Source organism: Blennius ocellaris, assembly GCF_963422515.1.
Source record: "Blennius ocellaris genome assembly, contig: SCAFFOLD_116, whole genome shotgun sequence".
NCBI classification, from domain to species: Eukaryota; Metazoa; Chordata; class Actinopteri; order Blenniiformes; family Blenniidae; genus Blennius; species Blennius ocellaris.
The window spans coordinates 1-17,500 of NW_027662305.1; the positions used below are offsets into that span (position 1 = coordinate 1).

The following is a 17,500-nucleotide window of genomic DNA, read 5'->3' on the forward strand; positions in this document are numbered from 1 at the left end:
TGATATTTTGTTATATTCAGTAAATTACGACTGTCTCTTGCAATAAATATCATCAAATAATAGAAACTCACAGAATAAATATTTTTACGACAAAAAATGTTGAACAGACAGTTTTTCTTTAACAAATAACCAGAATTCCTCTTCTGGACTTTGAGCGCACAATGTTCAAGAACCTGGAAGAACCTGGAGAACTCAGGAGAACCTGGGAGAACTCTGGAGAACCAGGAGAACCTGGTGAACCCAGGAGAACCAGGAGAACGCCAGCAGAGTCAGACAGATGTGCTTCAGTCCACCAGAGGAACTCTGAAGCAGCTACATATTGGGCCTAAAGAGGAACCACCTTCACAGCCTGGCAGCGCGGTGGCGCCCCCGCAGAACAAACACCTTCACAGCCTAGCAGCGTGGTGGCGCCCCCGCAGAACAAACACCTTCACAGCCTGGCAGCGCGGTGGCGCCCCCGCAGGAGGAACCACCTTCACAGCCTGGCAGCGCGGTGGCGCCCCCGCAGGAGGAACCACCTTCACAGCCTGGCAGCGCGGTGGCGCCCCCGCAGGAGGAACCACCTTCACAGCCTGGCAGCGCGGTGGCGCCCCCGCAGGAGGAACCACCTTCACAGCCTGGCAGCGCGGTGGCGCCCCCGCAGGAGGAACCACCTTCACAGCCTGGCAGCGCGGTGGCGCCCCCGCAGGAGGAACCACCTTCACAGCCTGGCAGCGTGGTGGCGCCCCCGCAGGAGGAACCACCTTCACAGCCTGGCAGCGCGGTGGCGCCCCCGCAGGAGGAACCACCTTCACAGCCTGGCAGCGTGGTGGCGCCCCCGCAGGAGGAACCACCTTCACAGCCTGGCAGCACGGTGGCGCCCCCGCAGGATTAACCACCTTCACAGCCTGGCAGCGCGGTGGCGCCCCCGCAGGAGGAACCACCTTCACAGCCTGGCAGCGTGGTGGCGCCCCCGCAGGAGGAACCACCTTCACAGCCTGGCAGCGCGGTGGCGCCCCCGCAGGAGGAACCACCTTCACAGCCTGGCAGCGCGGTGGCGCCCCCGCAGAACAAACACCTTCACAGCCTAGCAGCGTGGTGGCGCCCCCGCAGGAGGAACCACCTTCACAGCCTGGCAGCGTGGTGGCGCCCCCGCAGGAGGAACCACCTTCACAGCCTGGCAGCGCGGTGGCGCCCCCGCAGAATAAACACCTTCACAGCCTAGCAGCGTGGTGGCGCCCCCGCAGGAGGAACCACCTTCACAGCCTGGCAGCGTGGTGGCGCCCCCGCAGGAGGAACCACCTTCACAGCGTGGTGGCGCCCCCGCAGGAGGAACCACTTTCACAGCCTGGCAGCGTGGTGGCGCCCCCGCAGGAGGAACCACCTTCACAGCCTAGCAGCGTGGTGGCGCCCCCGCAGGAGGAACCACCTTCACAGCCTGGCAGCGTGGTGGCGCCCCCGCAGGAGGAACCACCTTCACAGTCTGGCAGCGCGGTGGCGCCCCCGCAGGACGACACACCTTTACAAGGAGTCCACAAGGCAAGACCTGGTGTGGACAAACTGTCCGGATCCAAAGGAAGTCAAAGTGGTTCTTGTTGCTCCGTTAGCTCCTCATGGTTCCCGCAGTGGGGGGGACCAGGAGGGTTTCTCTGGGGTCTGGGGGGTCCAGCTCTCCAGCTTGCAGTACACAGTGTTGGAGTTCTTGCAGCGGCAGCCGGGTCTGGTGACCCGGTCGTGGCAGCGCTGGAGGGCCAAGCACCCCCCCCGGATTGGGGGGTAGCACAGCAGGCAGGGGAGCAGCACGGACAGGAAGCCCATGCACAGGAAGCGCGAGCAGCAGTGGGGGCGCTCCAGCGAGCAGGGCTGGTCGGCACACGAGTCGCCCTGGTCGTCGTTAGAACAGTGGTAGAACACGGCCTTCACCAGGCACATGCAGGTGCCGTGTTCCACCACGTTCTCCGCCGAGCACAGGCAGTGGCCGCCGCACAACAGGCAGGACGGGGGGCTCCGCCGCGCCGTGCAGGCGCCACACTTGCACTTCCCACAGCGCTCACATATGAACTGGTGGCCGCCGGAGCCCCAACGTCCCATTGCCCTTTGCCCGGCGCCTCTAGTGGCAGCTGGTGGAGGTGTGGCGGCTGGTGGAGGTGTGGCGGCTGGTGGAGGTGTGGCAGCTGGGGGAGGTGTGGCGGCAGCGAGGCCTTGGCTTTGGGCTGAGTCCGGACCGGCCGAATGTCCAGGAAGCCGGCGGCGCTCCGGCTCGGCGCCACCAGAAGGCCCCGCTCTGAGGAGGCGCTGCTGCTGCTCCCTGAACTGGCAGCACTTCCTGTGCTGGTGGAGCGGCTGAGCCTCGGCGCCCGGGAGCCCCCGCCCCCGCCCCCGCCCACCACGCCGCCCCCCAGGTGCCGGTGACCCGGCCGGTGCTCATAGTTGTTGTTGACGTTGACCAGGATGACCTCGTGAGTCCTCTCGTGCTTGTGGTGTGGGGGGGGCGCCGTGCGGGGTGCCGGGGGCCCCCGGCCCTCCGACGGCCCCTCGGTGTACTCGTTGCTGGAGCGGGTGGCCCTCAGCTGGTCCAGGGACAAGATGGCGGCGCGCTGCAGCTCCCGCTCGTAATCCGACCACTGGCGAGTCTCCGGGGACGGCTGGAGCTCCATCTGGGGGGGTCAGCACTGCCCACAGTCACCGAGGACAGGCATCGGAAAACCTGGGGGGAGGGGTTGGGGGATTGGAGGGGTGGGGGGGAGTTTGGGGGATTGGAGGGAGTGGGGATTGGAGGGGTGGGGGGGTGGGGGGGCCGACAGGGAGAAATACTTTTCAGTATGACGTCACGTTTCCTCTGAACTTCATCTGGAAACTCTATTTACATTTCTACGACTGGTTAACATTTCAAAGCCTTTGAGCTCCTCACTCAGTATTCTACCCCCCCACAACCCCCACCCCTGCTGAGGAGTACTACGGAGTACTACTGAGCACTAGAAACACTGGTTCTGCAGCAGAAGAGAGAGTCCCGGTAGTGGTGGGGGTTCCCGGGTATCTCTACTGTTGGGCGCTCCGGAGGGTCTCTGTACTAGTGGGGGTTCCAGGGGGGGGTCTGTACTAGTGGGGGTTCCAGGGGATCTGTACTAGTGGGGGTTCCAGGGGGGCTGTGCTAGTGGGGGTTCCAGGGGGTCTGTGCTAGTGGGGGTTCCGGGGGGGTCTGTACTAGTGGGGGTTCCAGGGGGTCTGTAGTAGTGGGGGTTCCAGGGGATCTGTACTAGTGGGGGTTCCAGGGGGTCTGTAGTAGTGGGGGTTCCAGGGGATCTGTACTAGTGGGGGTTCCAGGGGGGCTGTGCTAGTGGGGGTTCCAGGGGGTCTGTGCTAGTGGGGGTTCCGGGGGGGTCTGTACTAGTGGGGGTTCCAGGGGGTCTGTAGTAGTGGGGGTTCCAGGGGATCTGTACTAGTGGGGGTTCCAGGGGGTCTGTAGTAGTGGGGGTTCCAGGGGATCTGTACTAGTGGGGGTTCCAGGGGGTCTGTGCTAGTGGGGGTTCCAGGGGGGTCTGTACTAGTGGGGGTTCCAGGGGGTCTGTGCTAGTGGGGGTTCCAGGGGGTCTGTACTAGTGGGGGTTCCAGGGGGTCTGTGCTAGTGGGGGTCCCAGGGGGGGATCTGTACTAGTGGGGGTTCCAGAGGGGGATCTGTACTAGTGGGGGTTCCAGGGGGTCTGTGCTAGTGGGGGTTCCAGGGGATCTGTACTAGTGGGGTTTCCGGGGGGTCTTTGCTAGTGGGGGTTCCAGGGGGTCTGTGCTAGTGGGGGTTCCAGGGGGGGATCTGTACTAGTGGGGGTTCCAGGGGGTCTGTGCTAGTGGGAGTTCCAGGGGATCTGTACTAGTGGGGTTTCCGGGGGGTCTTTGCTAGTGGGGGTTCCAGGGGGTCTGTGCTAGTGGGGGTTCCAGGGGGTCTGTACTAGTGGGGGTTCCAGGGGGTCTGTGCTAGTGGGGGTCCCAGGGGGGGATCTGTACTAGTGGGGGTTCCAGGGGGGGATCTGTACTAGTGGGGGTTCCAGGGGGTCTGTACTAGTGGGGGTTCCAGGGGGTCTGTGCTAGTGGGGGTTCCTGGGGGGGTCTGTGCTAGTGGGGGTTCCAGGGGGTCTGTGCTAGTGGGGGTTCCAGGGGGGGATCTGTACTAGTGGGGGTTCCAGGGGGTCTGTGCTAGTGGGGGTTCCAGGGGGTCTGTGATAGTGGGGGTCCCAGGGGGGGATCTGTACTAGTGGGGGTTCCAGGGGGGGATCTGTACTAGTGGGGGTTCCAGGGGGTCTGTACTAGTGGGGGCTCCAGGGGGTCTGTACTAGTGGGGGTTCCAGGGGGTCTGTGCTAGTGGGGGTTCCAGGGGGGGATCTGTACTAGTGGGGGTTCCAGGGGGTCTGTGCTAGTGGGGGTTCCAGGGGGGGATCTGTACTAGTGGGGGTTCCAGGGGGTCTGTGCTAGTGGGGGTTCCAGGGGGTCTGTGCTAGTGGGGGTTCCAGGGGGTCTGTGCTAGTGGGGGTTCCAGGGGGTCTGTGCTAGTGGGGGTTCCAGGGGGTCGGTACCTGGAGTGAGGCAGTAAGTCAGTAGGTCCAGCAGAGAACAAACATCTGGTCCACAAACATCAGCAACTCGTTGCCAAAGATCCTGTTTACAGTTCAGTGTGACGATCTGACAACTCCATCAGGAACTCTAGAAACTCCATCAGGAACTCTAGAAACTCCATCAGAAACTCTAGAAACTCCATCAGGAACTCTAGAAACTCCATCAGGAACTCTAGAAACTCCAGCAGGAACTCTAGAAACTCCATCAGGAACTCTAGAAACTCCATCAGGAACTCTAGAAACTACATCAGGAACTCCATCAGGAACTCTAGGAACTCCATCAGGAACTCTAGAAACTACATCAGGAACTACATCAGGAACTCCAGGAACTCCATCAGGAACTCTAGGAACTCCATCAGGAACTCTAGAAACTACATCAGGAACTACATCAGGAACTCTAGAAACTACATCAGAAACTCCATCAGGAACTCTAGAAACTACATCAGAAACTCCATCAGAAACTCCATCAGGAACTCTAGAAACTCCATCAGGAACTCCATCAGGAACTCTAGAAACTCCATCAGGAACTCTAGAAACTCCATCAGAAACTCCATCAGGAACAGTAGGAACTACAAGCTAAAGCAAGTACACAACGAGCCAGCAGACCGTACCGTAAGGAAGCAATAAGTCAGAGGACCGTACCGTAAGGAAGCAGTAAGCCAGAGGACCGTACCGTAAGGAAGGAAGTAATAAGCCAGAGGACCGTACCGTAAGGAAGGAAGCAATAAGCCAGAGGACCGTACCGTAAGGAAGCAGTAAGCCAGAGGACCGTACCGTAAGGAAGCAGTAAGCCAGAGGACCGTACCGTAAGGAAGGAAGTAATAAGCCAGAGGACCGTACCGTAAGGAAGGAAGTAATAAGCCAGAGGACCGTACCGTAAGGAAGGAAGTAATAAGCCAGAAGACCGTACCGTAAGGAAGCTTCCATAACGTTGAATCCATCAAGCAGCGGAGGAAAACGACTTCCAGCAACGTGACGCACAACGTTCACTTCCTCTGTGTGTGTGTGTGTGTGTGTGTGTGTGTGTGTGTGTGTGTGTGTGTGTGTGTGTGTGTGTGTGTGTGTGTGAAGTAAATCCCCGGTGTGGGGGTTAGGGGGGGGGGGGGGGGGGGGGACGCTCTGGTAGTTTGTAGAAGCGCTTAATATCGCGAGTCGCTCCAGTCCTCCAGAGAACGTGGGGGGGTGGGGGGGGGTGGGGGGGGCTGCGGGACACGATGCGGGGGGGAGGGGGGGGGGGGGGGGGGGGGGGGGGGGCGGACGTAGACGGTCCCTGCAGCCCCGCTCAGTCTGAATGAATGAGAACCTCGAGCCCCCCCCCCCCCCCCGCTCTGAAAGAGGATACATCGCATCCGGTCCGGATCCACTGGGCAGATGTGGGGGGCTGGCTGGCTGGGGGGGGGGGGGGGGGTTAAGGTGGACCGGGGGGGGTTTTAAGGTGGACCGGCTTCGGCGCGCTCCGATTTCCGTTCTTGCTGCAGTGAAAAGTAACGAATTGTAACGACGAGGAGGGTCACGTGACTCAGTCTCTGTTTACATTCTCACGTCGAACCTTCGAGGTTTTTCTGAAAAATACTTTCTAAATCCGATTTTATGTTTTAACCGCTGAACTATTGAAAAGTATCAAAACACGTTCAATCAATAGTTTAACAAAGAAAATAATCCTAATAATTCTATAAATAATAATTATTCTATAAATAATAATTATTATATAAATAATGATAATTCTATAAATATTAATAATTCTATAAATAATAAGTCTAAATAATAATTCTAGAAATAATGATAATTCTATAAATATTAATAATTCTATAAATAATGATAATTCTATAAATATTAATAATTCTATAAATAATAAGTCTAAATAATAATAATTCTATAAATAATAATAATTCTATAAATAATGATAATTCTATAAATATTAATAATTCTATAAATAATAAGTCTAAATAATAATAATTCTATAAATAATAATAATTCTATAAATAATAAGTCTAAATAATAATAATTCTATAAATAATAATAATTCTATAAATAATGATAATTCTATAAATATTAATAATTCTATAAATATTAATAATTCTATAAATATTAATAATTCTATAAATAACAAGTCTAAATAATGAGAATTCTATAAATATTAATAATAATTCTTTAAATAATGATAATTCTATAAATAACAATAATTCTATAAATAATGAGAATTCTATAAATATTAATAATAATTCTTTAAATAATGAGAATTCTATAAATAATGATAATTCTATAAATAATAATAATTCTATAAATAATAATTATTCTATAAATAATGATCATTCTATAAATATTAATAATTCTATAAATATTAATAATTCTATAAATAAGTCTAAATAATGAGAATTCTATAAATATTAATAATAATTCTTTAAATAATGAGAATTCTATAAATGATAATTCTATAAATATTAATAATAATTCTTTAAATGAGAATTCTATAAATAATGATAATTCTATAAATATTAATAATAATTCTTTAAATAATGAGAATTCTATAAATAATGAGAATTCTATAAATATTAATAATAATTCTATAAATAATGATAATTCTATAAATAATAATAAGCCAGTAAATTCCAAAGCTGCAAGAAGAAATAAAGGGGGGGGGGGGGGGTTAATGAGGGGCGGTTGTTGGGACCACCTTAAGAAATAACCCCTCCAACTCCACTCTGACTGGAGGATGAGGGGTGGGGGGGACTGATGGATGGGGGGGCTGTAGGATGGGGGGGGGGGGGGGGGGGGGGGGGTGTGGAGGATGAGTTCCATCAGGAACCAGGAGGACGAGCAGTTATCTGTCCAGATGGAGGATCAATGGCTGGGGGGGGTCCTCTCACATGGGGGGGTCAATGTCCAAGAGGGTCCAGGTCCAATGTATTAGTGTGTGTGTGTGTGTGTGTGTGTGTGTGTGTGTGAGCTCAGAAACAGGTAAATCAATATGAACTCTATCAATAAAGTTCAATCACATTTCATTTGATCTTTATTCACAATTTAATGCAGGAAACTGAAGTTTTGTTCATAAAAGAATCTTTTAATTTATTTATTGACAGAAGTTTTTTGGATTGAAAAAGAAACAGTTGATGTCAGAAGAAGAAGATGGCGGTCAGGAGGAGGAGATGGTCAGGAGGAGGAGATGGCGGTCAGGAGAAGATGGCGGTCAGGAGGAGAAGATGGTGGTCAGGAGGAGAAGATGGTCAGGAGGAGGAGATGGTCAGGAGGAGGAGATGGCGGTCAGGAGGAGAAGATGGCGGTCAGGAGGAGAAGATGGCGGTCAGGAGGAGAAGATGGCGGTCAGGAGGAGAAGATGGCGGTCAGGAGGAGGAGATGGTGGTCAGGAGGAGAAGATGGCGGTCAGGAGGAGAAGATGGCGGTCAGGAGGAGAAGATGGCGGTCAGGAGGAGGAGATGGTCAGGAGGAGGAGATGGCGGTCAGGAGAAGATGGCGGTCAGGAGGAGAAGATGGTGGTCAGGAGGAGAAGATGGTCAGGAGGAGGAGATGGTCAGGAGGAGGAGATGGCGGTCAGGAGGAGAAGATGGCGGTCAGGAGGAGAAGATGGCGGTCAGGAGGAGAAGATGGCGGTCAGGAGGAGAAGATGGCGGTCAGGAGGAGGAGATGGTGGTCAGGAGGAGAAGATGGCGGTCAGGAGGAGAAGATGGCGGTCAGGAGGAGAAGATGGCGGTCAGGAGGAGATGGTGGTCAGGAGGAGAAGATGGTGGTCAGGAGGAGAAGATGGCGGTCAGGAGGAGAAGATGGTGGTCAGGAGGAGAAGATGGCGGTCAGGAGGAGAAGATGGTCAGGAGGAGAAGATGGCGGTCAGGAGGAGAAGATGGCGGTCAGGAGGAGAAGATGGCGGTCAGGAGGAGAAGATGGCGGTCAGGAGGAGAAGATGGCGGTCAGCCGGCACCGCCATGCTGCTGCTGATAGCGGCGGTAGCTCTGCAGCAGCGAGTCGGGGATCCGCGGCGTCACGGCGTCCAGCGCTCGCTGGAAGTGCCGGTCCTGGATGTGCTGAGCTGTGATGTCATCTTGCAGCGCCAGCATGGCGGCTTCTCTGCAGACCGCCGTTATCTGGACAGGAAACATCCTCATAAATATAAAGCGGAACGTTAGCGTCGCTAGCATGCTAGCCGCTAGCTCATATGGGTGCTAACTAGCCTGTCAGGTAGCAACATCACTGAAACACTGAGCGTCTCCATGACAACGGAAGCTCAACGCTGATCCTGGATTTGGAAAAGTTGGTCAAATACAAACAAAACAACAAAAAAAGACAAGCAGCCAAAACAACCTGCTACTGGTACCATGTGACCCGGTACCAGGTGCCATGCTACTGGTACCATGTGACCCGGTACCAGGTGCCATGCTACTGGTACCATGTGACCCGGTACCAGGTGCCATGCTACTGGTACCAGGTGACCTGCTACTGGTGCCATGTGACCCGGTACCAGGTGACCTGCTACTGGTGCCATGTGACCTGGTACCAGGTGCCATGTTACTGGTACCATGGCACCTGGTACCAGGTGACCTGCTACTGGTGCCATGTGACCTGGTACCAGGTGCCATGTTACTGGTACCAGGTGCCATGCTACTGGTACCAGGTGACCCGGTACAAGGTGACCTGCTACTGGTACCAGGTGCCATGTTACTGGTACCATGTGACCTGGTACTGGTACCATGTGACCTGGTACCAGGTGACCTGCTACTGGTGCCATGTGACCCGGTACAAGGTGACCTGCTACTGGTACCAGGTGACCCGGTACAAGGTGACCTGCTACTGGTGCCATGTGACCCGGTACAAGGTGACCTGCTACTGGTACCAGGTGACCCGGTACAAGGTGACCTGCTACTGGTACCAGGTGCCATGTTACTGGTACCATGTGACCTGGTACCAGGTGACCTGCTACTGGTGCCATGTGACCCGGTACAAGGTGACCTGCTACTGGTACCAGGTGACCCGGTACAAGGTGACCTGCTACTGGTGCCATGTGACCCGGTACCAGGTGACCTGCTACTGGTACCAGGTGACCTGCTACTGGTGCCATGTGAGCCTGCTACTGGGACACAGTAGACAGGTTGGACAAAAGGGCCGTCCACTGCATCCGTCTCCACTTCCTGTCGTCTTGACCCGGTCCTGGATTCTCTGTGTCGTCTTGGTGAGTCACAGCACCTCTAGTGGCCTGGAAGGTGAACTGCAGCCTTGAGGGCCTCGTGGTCATCGAGACGAGGTCATCGAGACGAGGTCATAGAACCTCGGGGAGAAGACAGATGTTGTGGCTGATGTGGGCGGAGCCTGATTGCAACAACAACAAGATCCTGCAGTGTTTCCCAGCAGGAGCCTTCATAACACCACCTGCTCAGCACTACCATAACAAACCCTCCAGAAGGTGGAGGAGGGGGGGGTCACTGCAGCACCCCCCCACCTCCTCCACCAACCCCCCAGAAGGTGGAGGAGGTGGGGGGTCACTGAAGCACCCCCCACCTCCTCTGGTCCAAGTGTCTGCTGGACGTTTCACTTCCTGTTTGAAGTCTCAGTGAGGATCAGACGTAAACGCTTGTTAACCAACCGGCAGCGGATCCACTGGACCGGAGTGTGTTTACCTCAATCCAGTCTCACCTCAGGACAGGAAGTGGCTCACCTCAGCTCCACCCACCAGGACAGGAAGTGGCTCACCTCAGGACAGGAAGTGGCTCACCTCAGGACAGGAAGTGGCTCACCTCAGCTCCACCCACCAGGACAGGAAGTGGCTCACCTCAGCTCCACCCACCAGGACAGGAAGTGGCTCACCTCAGGACAGGAAGTGGCTCACCTCAGGACAGGAAGTGGCTCACCTCAGCTCCACCCACCAGGACAGGAAGTGGCTCACCTCAGGACAGGAAGTGGCTCACCTCAGGACAGGAAGTGGCTCACCTCAGCTCCACCCACCAGGACAGGAAGTGGCTCACCTCAGCTCCACACACCAGGACAGGAAGTGGCTCACCTCAGGACAGGAAGTGGCTCACCTCAGCTCCAGAGTACTTGTCGGTCCGAGTCACCAGCTCGTCCAGCGACACGTTTCCTTCAACCGGCATGTTCCTGAACTGCAGAGCGAAGATTTGGCGGCGGGTGGCGGCGTCTGGAAGAGGGACGTAGATGATCCTGTCCAGACGGCCGGGACGCATCAGAGCCTGCAGGACGGAGACAGGAAGTGGTTCTGTGAGTCCTGGTTCCAACACTGGTACCACACAGTGTGACCTCTGACCTCCAGGTCACAGTACTCTCTAGATCACAGTATTTCATGTTCTCCATGTTCTAGAGAGAGAGGAGAGAGAGAGAGAGAGAGGAAGACAGATAGAGACAGATAGAGACAGATAGAGAGAGAGACAGAGAGAGAGAGAGCGAGAGAGAGAGAGAGAGAGAACAACCCTATCCTCTCTCTCTCTCACCAGAACAACAGTAATACTGCAGAACCTCCTAATGACAGACCACTTCCTATCTGAGGAGCCCCCAGGAATTCCTGGGGGGTAAGGAGCCCCCCCCCCCAGGAATGCTGGGAATCTTCTTCCTGGGGGGTAAGGAGCCCCCCCCCCCCCCCAGGAATGCTGGGAATCTTCCTCCGTTGCTCCTCATCACGTTCATGTCCACATGGAGGACAGGGTCCAGGACACCCTGCCTCGTGTCTCCTCCACCCCCTCCTCCACCTCCACCATCACCTCCTCCACCACCTCTTCCACCTCCTCCTCCACCAGCTCCCCCTCCTCCACCTCCACCAGCTCCATCTCCTCCACCACCACCAGGAGCAGGAGGAGGAGCAGCAGCAGGAGGAGCAGGACCAGGAGGAGCAGGAGCAGGAGGAGGAGCAGGAGGAGCAGCAGGAGGAGCAGGAGCAGCAGGAGTGGGAGGAGGAGCAGCAGCAGGAGAGCAGCAGGAGGAGCAGGAGTGGGAGGAGGAGCAGCAGCAGGAGCAGGAGGGGCAGGAGGAGCAGCAGGAGGAGCAGCACAGCTCAAACTTGCCCTCCTCTGCAGCAGAACCATTTGATTGTTCCACTGAGGAAATTGTCCTTTAACTTGAAATGAAAGGCTTTTCTGCTGCTCCGGTAATTACTGGATACACAGGGGGGGGGGGGGGGGGGGGGGGGGGGGGGGGGTGACAGGCATGTATTAACATTCAACAGGTGGGGCAGGAAGGAAGTGAAGCGAGGGATGTTGATGTGTTGAAACAGAGCTGGGGGGTGAAGGGGTGAAGGGGGAGGGGGGGGTGACGGGAGGTTCTGTCCACCGACCGGTTTTCCTGATCCACTGATCATTTTTTAGGAACTTTATTTCACATGTGGAACAACTGAGTTCAATAATTCCATCTGAAAGTTACGACGTGAGAACCTGAGACTGAGAACCTGAGAACCTGAGACTGAGAACCAGAGACTGAGAACCAGAGACTGAGAACCAGAGACTGAGAACCTGATACACTGAGAACCAGAGACTGAGAACCAGAGACTGAGAACCAGAGACTGAGAACCTGAGACTGAGAACCAGAGACTGAGAACCAGAGACTGAGAACCTGATACACTGAGAACCTGAGACTGAGAACCAGAGACTGAGAACCAGAGACTGAGAACCTGAGACTGAGAACCAGAGACTGAGAACCAGAGACTGAGAACCTGATACACTGAGAACCTGAGACTGAGAACCAGAGATTGAGAACCTGAGACTGAGAACCTGAGACTGAGAACGTGATACACCGAGGCACAGTGCACGGTGCAAGTAGCAGCACGGTGCACGTAGCACACAGTGCACGTAGCACGTAGCACGGTGCACGCAGCAGCGCGGTGCACGCAGCAGCACAGTGCACGTAGCACGGTGCACGCAGCAGCACGGTGCACGCAGCAGCACGGTGCACGTAGCAGCACGGTGCAAGTAGCAGCACGGTGCACGTAGCACACAGTGCACGTAGCGCGTAGCAGCACGGTGCACGCAGCAGCACGGTGCACGTAGCAGCACGGTGCACGCAGCAGCACGGTGCACGCAGCAGCACGGTGCACGCAGCACGGTGCACGTAGCATGGTGCACATAGCAGCACGGTGCACGTAGCACGGTGCACATAGCAGCACGGTGCACGTAGCACGGTGCACATAGCAGCACGGTGCACGTAGCAAGGTGCACGCAGCACGGTGCACGCAGCAGCACGGTGCACGCAGCACGGTGCACGTAGCATGGTGCACATAGCAGCACGGTGCACGTAGCACGGTGCACATAGCAGCACGGTGCACGTAGCACGGTGCACATAGCAGCACGGTGCACGTAGCAAGGTGCACGCAGCACGGTGCACGCAGCAGCACGGTGCACGCAGCACGGTGCACGTAGCACGGTGCACGTAGCATGGTGCACGCAGCAGCACAGTGCACGTAGCACGGTGCACGCAGCAGCACAGTGCACGTAGCACGGTGCACGCAGCAGCACGGTGCACGTAGCACGGTGCACGCAGCAGCACGGTGCACGTAGCACGGTGCACGCAGCAGCACGGTGCACGTAGCATCGTGCACATAGCAGCACGGTGCACGTAGCATCGTGCACGCAGCAGCACGGTGCACGTAGCACGGTGCACGCAGCAGCACGGTGCACGTAGCACGGTGCACGCAGCAGCACGGTGCACGTAGCACGGTGCACGCAGCAGCACGGTGCACGTAGCATCGTGCACATAGCAGCACGGTGCACGTAGCATCGTGCACATAGCAGCACGGTGCACGTAGCATCGTGCACATAGCAGCACGGTGCACGTAGCATGGTGCACGCAGCAGCATGGTGCACGTAGCACGGTGCACATAGCAGCACGGTGCATGTAGCACGGTGCACGCAGCACGGTGCACGTAGCACAAAGTGCACGTAGCACGGTGCACGTAGCACGGTGCACGCAGCACACAGTGCACGTAGCACGGTGCACGCAGCACACAGTGCACGTAGCACGGTGCACGTAGCACGGTGCACGTAGCACACAGTGCACGTAGCACGGTGCACGTAGCACACAGTGCACGTAGCACGGTGCACGTAGCACGGTGCACGTAGCACAGTGCACGTAGCACGGTGCACGTAGCACACAGTGCACGTAGCACGGTGCACGTAGCACGGTGCACGTAGCACAGTGCACGTAGCACGGTGCACGCAGCACACAGTGCACGTAGCACGGTGCACGTAGCAGCACGCGGTGTGTCACTGTAGGTCCTGCAGACCATCTCTGTCAAAGAGCTGCTGGATCTGAGAGTCTTTTCCCTCCTAGGCCTCTTGATGCTCCTCCTCTATTCTTGTGTTCTCTCCTCCTCCTCTTCCTCTGCTCCCTGCTCCACCTTTTCTCCTGCTTCACTCTTCCTCTGCCTCTGATTGGCTCTCCATGCCTGAGTGCAAGGTGAGAATCACACCTGGCCAACACAGACCCCTTCTTCTAACACAGAAACACATTATTGCCTGGTCCTTGCTGAAGGAAAGACAACTGATGCAACCTGCAGAGCTTTTAATTAGTGGCTTCGTCTCCTAATGACTTCCTCTGGTTTCCGTCCAGATGTGGCCAACTGGCCTCCAGCGCCCTCGTCTGGACAGACACTGTCCTTCATCTCAGACCAAATCTGCTTTTCCAACAAGCAGTGCTTCTGGACAGTTAAACAGCCATAGGAGGAGGGGGGGGGGGGGGGCAGTCAGACCGTCCTCATCATGGCCGCTAAACACTTCCAGGGTCCAGGAGAAGTGGATAGGAAAGAGGATAGGAAAGGGGATAGGAGGGAGAATTAGGACGCACCCTGAGCCTCACTAGCAGTGAAGACGTTGGACCGACCAGCAGGTTTCTGCTTCTGTGGCCACAGGAAGTACGTCCAGCTTGTCCTCTGTTCTAACGAGCTGCTGAACGTCACCAGACTCCCAGGAAGGACACGGCGAGCGAGGGGACAGGAAGTGGAAGGACACGGCGAGCGAGGGGACAGGAAGTGGAAGGACACGGCGGAGTGAGGGGACAGGAAGTGGAAGGACACGGCGAGCGAGGGGACAGGAAGTGGAAGGACACGGCGGAGCGAGGGGACAGGAAGTGGAAGGACACGGCGGAGCGAGGGGACAGGAAGTGGAAGGACACAGCGGAGTGAGGGGACAGGAAGTGGAAGGACACGGCGAGCGAGGGGACAGGAAGTGGAAGGACACGGCGGAGCGAGGGAACAGGAAGTGGAAGGACACGGCGAGCGAGGGGACAGGAAGTGGAAGGACACGGCGAGCGAGGGGACAGGAAGTGGAAGGACACGGCGAGCGAGGGGACAGGAAGTGGAAGGACACGGCGAGCGAGGGGACAGGAAGTGGAAGGACACGGCGGAGTAAGGGGACAGGAAGTGGAAGGACACGGCGAGCGAGGGGACAGGAAGTGGAAGGACACGGCGGAGCGAGGGGACAGGAAGTGGAAGGACACGGCGAGCGAGGGGACAGGAAGTGGAAGGACACGGCGGAGTGAGGGGACAGGAAGTGGAAGGACACGGCGGAGTGAGGGGACAGGAAGTGGAAGGACACGGCGGAGCGAGGGGACAGGAAGTGGAAGGACACGGCGGAGTGAGGGGACAGGAAGTGGAAGGACACGGTGGAGTGAGGGGACAGGAAGTGGAAGGACACGGCGGAGTGAGGGGACAGGAAGTGGAAGGACACGGCGGAGCGAGGGGACAGGAAGTGGAAGGACACGGCGGAGTGAGGGGACAGGAAGTGGAAGGACACGGCGAGCGAGGGGACAGGAAGTGGAAGGACACGGCGGAGTGAGGGGACAGGAAGTGGAAGGACACGGCGAGCGAGGGGACAGGAAGTGGAAGGACACGGCGAGCGAGGGGACAGGAAGTGGAAGGACACGGCGAGCGAGGGGACAGGAAGTGGAAGGACACGGCGGAGTAAGGGGACAGGAAGTGGAAGGACACGGCGAGCGAGGGGACAGGAAGTGGAAGGACACGGCGGAGCGAGGGGACAGGAAGTGGAAGGACACGGCGAGCGAGGGGACAGGAAGTGGAAGGACACGGCGGAGTGAGGGGACAGGAAGTGGAAGGACACGGCGGAGTGAGGGGACAGGAAGTGGAAGGACACGGTGGAGTGAGGGGACAGGAAGTGGAAGGACACGGCGGAGTGAGGGGACAGGAAGTGGAAGGACACGGCGGAGCGAGGGGACAGGAAGTGGAAGGACACGGCGGAATGAGGGGACAGGAAGTGGAAGGACACGGCGGAGCGAGGGGACAGGAAGTGGAAGGACACGGCGGAGTGAGGGGACAGGAAGTGGAAGGACACGGCGGAGCGAGGGGACAGGAAGTGGAAGGACACGGCGGAGTGAGGGGACAGGAAGTGGAAGGACACGGCAGAGTCAGGGGACAGGAAGTGGAAGGACAGCGAGCTGACTCTACCTTGTCGATGATGTCGGGCCGGTTGGTGGCGGCCATGACGGTGACGTGGCGGAGCGGCTCCACGCCGTCCATCTCCGTCAGCAGCTGAGCAAGAACACGGTCGCTAACGGCGCCGGAACCCGGAGAGCTGCAGGGAGAAGAACGGAGGAGGAGGTGAGGAGAGGAGAGAGGAGAGGAGAGAGGAGGAGAGAGAGGAGAGAGGACAGGAGGAGAGAGGAGAGGAGGAGAGAGGAGGAGAGAGGAAAGGAGGAGAGAGGAGGAGGAGTGAAGGGATGACTCTAGCTGGATGATGAACACCACCGCAGAAGAAAACAAGGAGTGACGGATGAAGGAACGATTCATCAAAACCCTGAGATCGTCCTGAATTGATGAAGACGAGATCGTCCTGAATTGATGAAGACGAGATCGTCCTGAATTGATGAAGACGAGATCGTCCTGAATTGTTTGTGCTTCATTCATCGTCTCATTCCTAGCAGCGTTAACTAGCAGCGTTAACTAGCAGGCTTCACTAGCAGCCTTAACTAGCAGTGTTAACTAGCAGTGTTTACTAGCAGCGTTAACTAGCAGGCTTCACTAACAGCCTTAACTAGCAGTGTTTGCTAGCAGCGTTAACTAGCAGCCTTAACTAGCAGCGTTAACTAGCAGGCTTCACTAGCAGCCTTAACTAGCAGCCCCCAGACCAGTGCAGCTCCTACCTTCCTCGCTCGCTAGCCAGAGCGTCGATCTCGTCGAAGAAGACGATGGAGGGAGAGACGGTTCTTGCTCTACGGAACACCTGGAGGAGGAGACAGAACCAACACAGGAAACACCATCCTTTACACACTCATCCCTCCATCCTCCCTTTCCTCCATCCCCTCATCCCTCCATCCTCCAGAGAGAGAGAGAACTCACCTCCCTCACCGCCCGCTCAGACTCGCCCACATACTTGCTGAGCAGCTCTGGACCCTGAAACACAAGTTCAACTGTCTTGACTTCAAAGGGATCAAAGGTCATTGCAGAGGAAGTGGAGCCTGCAGGTCATCAGATGAACGTCAGTCCACGATCATCTGTTCATGTTTATTAATCCTGAGCATTAATCCCACTGATCAATACCTCTTTAATCCTGCTCATTAATTGAATTAATCTCTCTGATTAATCTCTCATTAATCCTGCTCAGAAACAGTTTTATTGATTTACGATCCACAGACGATCCAGACGATCCACAGACGATCCAGACAATACAGACGATCCAGACAATACAGACGATCCAGACAATACAGACGATCCAGACGATCCACAGACGATCCAGACAATACAGACGATCCACAGACGATCCAGACAATACAGACGATCCAGACGATCCACAGACGATCCAGACAATACAGACAATACAGACGATCCAGACGATCCAGACAATACAGACGATCCAGACGATCCTCAGACAATACAGACGATCCACAGACGGTCCAGACAATACAGACAATACAGACAATACAGACAATACAGACGATCCACAGACGATACAGACGATCCACAG

The 17,500-nt window shown here is 55.8% G+C and overlaps 2 protein-coding genes across 5 annotated transcripts in view; both read right to left on the reverse strand.

Annotated features, from left to right (window-relative positions):
* Nucleotides 1–1,458: 1,458 nt before the first annotated feature.
* On the reverse strand, nucleotides 1,459–5,529 carry spry1 (sprouty homolog 1, antagonist of FGF signaling). Its single transcript, XM_080521284.1, is given in 3 exon segments — nucleotides 1,459–2,052; nucleotides 2,055–2,686; nucleotides 5,494–5,529. Coding segments are annotated over 2 exon segments (1,044 nt in total). The 5' UTR covers nucleotides 2,637–2,686; nucleotides 5,494–5,529; the 3' UTR covers nucleotides 1,459–1,590.
* Nucleotides 5,530–7,618: 2,089 nt separating this feature from the next.
* The window catches only part of afg2a (AFG2 AAA ATPase homolog A), a 22,022-nt gene continuing 12,140 nt past the window's right edge, over nucleotides 7,619–17,500 (reverse strand). For 2 of the 4 annotated variants that reach the window (XM_080521280.1, XM_080521279.1), the window contains exons 13-17: nucleotides 16,876–16,929; nucleotides 16,680–16,759; nucleotides 15,985–16,111; nucleotides 10,610–10,774; nucleotides 7,619–8,680 (exon numbers count right to left, since the gene is read on the reverse strand). In XM_080521280.1, coding sequence (XP_080377406.1) covers nucleotides 8,507–8,680; nucleotides 10,610–10,774; nucleotides 15,985–16,111; nucleotides 16,680–16,759; nucleotides 16,876–16,929 — 600 coding nt within the window. In that variant the 3' untranslated portion in view covers nucleotides 7,619–8,506. Of the gene's footprint in view, nucleotides 8,681–10,131; nucleotides 10,553–10,587; nucleotides 10,775–15,984; nucleotides 16,112–16,679; nucleotides 16,760–16,875; nucleotides 16,930–17,500 lie in introns of those variants that run through there. The other 2 variants (XM_080521281.1, XR_013937170.1) reach the window with 2 other exon arrangements.